The following is a 6084-nucleotide window of genomic DNA, read 5'->3' on the forward strand; positions in this document are numbered from 1 at the left end:
CAGAGCCCTGGGCTGATGCTGAGGTTGGTGGGTTTTGTATTTGAAGGAAATACAAAATGAATGAGATACTTGCAAAGCTTGTATTACCCTAGTAGAGGACATGTTTAGGTGGGTTAAAATATGTGATTACCCATAGGTGCAAGGGAAGACACAGGGAGGAAATTAGAGTTATACCAAGTTAAAGTATGGTTTTATGCTGTGACAGTTTGCCACTCACTACCTGAAAAATCTCTTACAAAGAAACATCTTTGCTTAACCAACAGCTGGAGTCATAAGGAGGGGTCTGCTGTTGTTGTATAATGGATTAAATAATAGGTGTCCACAGACCTCAGTTTCTCTGGATGATGCTCACTAGAAATGTACAAGAAGCATTTGATCTGCCTAAAGGAGCTGGAAGTCAAACTGGAATATTTCAGTGCCCATGGGGGAGTATTTGAGGCATGGCTCTCACAATTCTGGTTTTGCTTTGCCACAGACAGATAAGGACCACAGAGGAGATGTATATGACCTTTTCCCTGGGACTTTCCAGACAGTTGAACTTGTAGCAGAAAACCCTGGAACGTGGCTTCTGCACTGTCACGTGGCCGATCACATCCATGCTGGCATGGAGACAACCTACACCATCAATAAGTCAGGTACAGTATCAGAAACATCCTAGGACTCAGAGGTGGTGCTGCAGCACAATTGGATAGAAGGCAGGGATGAAAGGAAAAGAGCTCACCTGGGCACTGATGGGAAGCACCTGCACTGCCATGGCCAGCTAGCAGTGATAAGAGACAGGACAAACATCCCTAATGGCATGGCAATCTTTGGTGCACTTTGCTGCAACTTGAAAGCAGTTGGTGCTTCACAAGTGCCCTTCTGAGACAGTGGCAGGCTAGGGACCATTTGTCATCTAAAGGTAGCACATAAAACATCTGCAAAGCCGTTTTTCAGCCTTTGCCACACTGTGTGGGAGGGCCTACAGTCTGGCATGGTGCTGGTTCCTTCCTGTGACCCCTGGTGACTTGCAGAGCTGTTTGGGCTCCTCCCTGCACAGGCAGACACCAGCTGGGATAAAAGGGGCTCCAGAAAATGGTTGTTCATCTTGTCCAAGAAATAGGTGATCTCTTGACTGAGAAAAGTTGGCAAATTTTTGAGTGGTGCTTGTCTCTTTCAACACATGAGAGTGAAGCCGAAAGCATTTTGTGAGCCTCTCCACATCACATTACTTCACTAAACATCTGGATCTAGCATCTCCCACAAAGGTCCCCACTGTGCTGGCCACACTCCTCTACAAGAATTGAAACTTGTGCCAGTAGGCACACCTCATACCTATAACCCTGTAGCAACACGATGACAAATGTAGATGCCAAAATGTAGCCAAATTCTCCTTCCTTGGATATCATGAATTTGTTTGATTCCATATATTCATGTGGGCTGTGAGATTTCAAATAGACAAACAAATGCAGAACTGAATCATGGAATGGTTTGGGTTGGAAGGGACCTTAAAGATCATCTTGTTCCAATAGCCCTACCATGGACAGGGACACCTTCCACCAGACTAGGTTGTTCAAGGCTCCATCCAGCCTGGCCTCGCACACTTGCAGGGATGAGGCATCCACACCTTCTCTGGGAAACCTGTGACAATGCCTCACCACTCTCATCATAAAAAGTGTGCTCTTTATATTCCACCCAAAATCTACCCTCTTTCAGTTTAAAAGTTACTCCTTGCCCCATCACTACAGTAAGTAGTGGAGTAACAGAGATGCCTGCAGAGAAGGGAAATGTTGCCCATGGAGCTGCCCAGAGGAACAGTTGTGATGATAATAATCACAATTTCTGTTCAGATCAAGGTAGAAATAATGAACTAAATTTTTAAAGAGAAAAAAATATTTATTAAGGCTTCTAACATAACTATGAATTTTTTTTCACTCTGAGAAGAGAGACAAGAGTGGGAAGTTCCTTCAGAAGGAGGGCACACAACTGGAACATACAATAAAACTACTGCAACAAATGAAACCAATGCAAAGGGTAAGGATTTTTTAAAATGCCATTTAAAACTCTTCAGATTCATGTGTAGATTTCTCATTAGTGACTCTCTTTTAACAGATTACAACAACAAAGTGGGCAATTTTTTTGGCAAAACTTTGAGTTCTGGAGAAGCCACCCTGATACTCGCAGCTTTTTTTTGCATTGGACTTGTTCTACTGTCAACAGCATTAATCTTCTTCTGCTTCATCACCCACCAAGGAAACAGAATCCATTACACAGCTCTGGATGATAAAAGTGCACTTCTGGCAGATTCCCTGTAAATCCCCACTTTTAATATTGTTCACAGGGACTCACTGGATTTCATAACATAGAACCATAAAACCTCTAAGATATTGATTCTGACCATTAATCTAATACTGCCAGCCACCATGCTGCTAATAAAACTGGAGCAGGGCATATGCTGACAGCCCTAACACATGGCCAGTGCTCACAAGAGTGAACATGAGCTGTAGGGCTCAGCTCTGAGAGCCAGGTACCACCCATCACCATTTCCACTCCCCTGGGCTCAGATGAGCTCTGTCCAAGATCCAATCTGGCAGCTGAGCAGAGCAGCACACCTCTTGGCATTCACTGGGGTTTCATAGGAGTACAGAGCAGGCAGAACGGCATCCATGTGCAGAAACATGGGGTTCACCCTAGGAAATAAACACCACCAGGAACTGGCTTAAGTTGTCAGCTTCTGAAGAAGCAGGTGCCAATCTCCAAGTCCCTGCAGTTTCCCAAAGTCTGGCTCAATGAATTCACCACCATTCAAGTTATTGTCTCTTTTTTTTCCCTGTTAAATGAGGAAACTTTACACTGGGAACAGATTTCTGAAGACCTACAAATAAATTTTAGCACCCAATGAGTTCAGCAGAGCCCCTGCTGTTAGTTTCTAACAGCTTTTATTTTTCTCTAAAAATCTAGCTCTGAACAACTTCCAAGAGATTAATTGACTTTGTAAATGCTGCTTGTTACGGTCCTGATTCTGTACCTCTTCTTTGCACTGAGCAACACCTCTCTCCCTACCTGTAATGAAGCCATCAGGAGGATGATCTTTGTGCTCTGCGAGGCAGACAGACAGAATCAGGACATGTATAGTGATACTTGAATGTTTATAGCTAATTTTTTTTGTTAGGTTGTGTTCGTTCTTGCCTGCTCATGCCTGCTATAACTCTAGCAGAGGAATTCCAGAACAAACACCTTTGTAAAACTGTTTACACAAATCTGCATTTGAATGTAAATTCAAGTTGCTGTTTTGGTTTATAATTTTTTTTTTCCACTTCTGTACTTTAAAGTATGCTCAAAAGTAGAAAATTTTACTGTGCAACACTTACTGTGGCTTAAATGTGTCCTGCAGTGATGTCCAGCCAAACAATATGTTCAAGGTTCTTGGATATTTCTCAGTAATTTCTTTGTTTTCCTCAGTCATTTGAAAGCACACACATAAACCACAAATGCAGGACTAAGCCCTTATAGAATTTACATCATATCAACAAACAAAATTTCCTTCTCAAAATCTCCAATTCGAGCTGGCAAAAACAGATTCTCTAAACACTTTCATCTTCTGTCCCTTAAACTTTAAAATTGGGGTCTCCTGTTCTGTGCAAAAATAGTGTCTGTGCAGAATTTTAGCTCTCTGTGTACATATAAAATTAAAGTCTTTCACTCAAAATGCACTATTAAGAAAGGAAATTATTTAGTACTTCACTTCTAGGTAGCTGATGTTTTCAAATCAGAGTCATAAGTATGTTTTGACTGTAGAAATTAGTTTACCAAAGTGATTATATTGATAATAAAAAACCCCAGCTATTTGTATGAATCTTCTGGCACAGTTCATTTCCTCTGTCCCGCTCCTCAGGGATCACGAAACGTCACAAAAAGCAGCAAGTTTACCACTGCCTGCCTGTGCCTTGACACCTGTGTTGACAGACAGCATCTGTGTTGGGCTGAAGCACTGGCAGGAACAGAGTTAAGCAACAAAATTAACAGATCAAGTCACTGAGGCAGGGATGTTCTCCACTGAGTGCTAAAGGCCCTCAGGTATGAAAAATCTGGATTATAAACTGAGGTAGCAGTTGGGAACTGTCCTAAATCCAAAAGCTTGAAAGGTGACAAATACAAGGTCAATCTTTAAAAACTTTCCAGATAACTAAACAGCTATGTCGGCCACACAACACGAGTGAAACTGTTGAAACTGTTCTAAAAAAAAAACCAGGTAATTGTCCAAACAGAAAAGAACATGGAAGAATTTATACTGTTATTTCTTTTTCCCACAAGAAAAGTGTACCTTAGGAAGGTTTCTGAAGGACTCAGTGCGTAGGTAAGAAATATGGATGAATATAACCTGCTTATATTTTCATAAGATCTTTGAGAAGGTCTTCAGTTAAAGCTTCTTAAGGAAATGAAATCACCATGGGAGAAGGAGTTCAGGGAGGTTAAATACCTGGTTTAAAGACAGTGAAAAGTTGTCAGATTTCATGTTGATAGTCACTCATGGGGTGCTACATGACTTGGAGGACATGCTTGTCCTTGCTTTTCACTATTTTATCTAAGTGTTGTGAAAAAGAGTGGACAAGTTGAGTGACAATCTTAAGCAGCATGAAAAATCAGTGACAAAAGACAAAATTTAGTATTGATACATTTACAGTACTACATGTGTAAAAAAGCAATCCTAACCTTATATGTATAATGCTGTCTAAGCATCTCTGAAATGGGATATTATTTATAATACTTTAATGACAACATTAGCTCCAGTGTTGTTCAGTGGGCAGAAAGGCAATAAAATATTAGGAATCGGTGCAAATTAAGAATAGAGCAAAACAGAACACCACTTAGTCCCATTACATAAATGTATGGGGCACTTGCATCTTGTATACAGCATGGATCAAATCTCCTGACCTCATCTAGCCAAGCAGCACATGAACAGCACAAAAGAACAAGAAAGGGAATCAGTATTGTATAACAGTTTCCATATGAGGAATGATTTCCTCAGCTTACGGCTGGGAAAAAATAGGAAGGACAGTTGAAAGCAGGTAGGATAGCAGTTTTATAAAGGAGAATTTGAGTGGAGGAGGGAATAGTTTGTCCCTTTTGAAGAAAGAAATGAGCTGTGGGAGTGTTACATACATGACAGCACAGCACAGGAAGTGGCTCCTCATGGGGTGGACTTCCTCTGTGACTCCTGGGCTGAGGATACTCCAAGCTCACAGAGGTCCAGAAACCAACAGGAAAAATACAGAACGACAAACAAATTAAGGGCTATTAAAGGTGAAGGCCCAGTGACTCTCTCAAAAAACTGACCTGAAAAGCAGCGATCAAACATTTTGTGTGGGGAAAATGCCACAGTACATGGTGCTAGGTAGGTCAGGGGTTTGGAGCATCTGTCAGACTGTGGTGGGGATAGGAGTGCTGAGACAGCTGGGGCTCATCAGCCTGGAGAAAGTGCCTCAGGGGCTCCCCACAGTGTGTGCAAACAGCTGATGGACGAGTAGCATGGACAGAGTCGGGTTGTTCTTGGCAGTGCCTGCTGAGATGACCTGAGCTGATGGGCACAAAATTGACACAAGAAATCTCCATTCAAACACTGTACCTGTGTTGAAGCAGCCGCAAACATGAGTAGAGACTGGGAGAGCCCATGGAGAGTCCCCCTCACTGGGGCTCTTGTGGATGAAAAGCTGGACATGAACAAACTGTGCTTAGAGTGCAGAAAGCTAACCTGATCAGAAAGAGTGTGGCCAGCAGGACAAGCAAAGTGATTCTGCCCCTCTATTTTGCTCTGTTGACATCCCCCCTGGAGCACTGTGTCCAGCTCTGGGGCCTCCAGCACAAGAGTGACATGGACATGCTACAGCACATCCAGAGCAAGCCACAAAGATGGTCCGTGCAGGGGCTGGAGCAGCTCTCCTAGAAGACAGACTGAGCTGTGCCTGTTCAGCCCAGAGAAGACAAGGCTCTAAACAGACCTCACTGTGGCATGCCAGTACCTAAGGGGGCTTATAACAAAGAGGGAGAATGACACTTTACAAGGATACACAGTGATAGGAGAAAGGGGGATGGCTTTAAAGTGAA

General features: G+C 42.6%; 1 protein-coding gene across 17 annotated transcripts in view; it reads left to right on the plus strand.

Annotated features, from left to right (window-relative positions):
- HEPHL1 (hephaestin like 1) overlaps positions 1-3835 on the plus strand; it is a 78762-nt gene extending 74927 nt beyond the window's left edge. For 13 of the 17 annotated variants that reach the window (XM_085575133.1, XM_085575137.1, XM_085575127.1 and 10 more), the window contains 3 exons: positions 476-635; positions 1921-2013; positions 2092-3835. In XM_085575133.1, the coding sequence (XP_085431259.1) occupies positions 476-635; positions 1921-2013; positions 2092-2294 (456 nt within the window). In that variant the 3' untranslated portion in view covers positions 2295-3835. Of the gene's footprint in view, positions 1-475; positions 2014-2091 lie in introns of those variants that run through there. The other 4 variants (XM_085575165.1, XR_014953750.1, XR_014953752.1 and 1 more) reach the window with 4 other exon arrangements.
- Positions 3836-6084: the final 2249 nt, after the last annotated feature.

Source organism: Lonchura striata, chromosome 1 (assembly GCF_050655825.1).
Source record: "Lonchura striata isolate lonStrDom1 chromosome 1, ASM5065582v1, whole genome shotgun sequence".
Classification (NCBI taxonomy): Eukaryota; Metazoa; Chordata; class Aves; order Passeriformes; family Estrildidae; genus Lonchura; species Lonchura striata.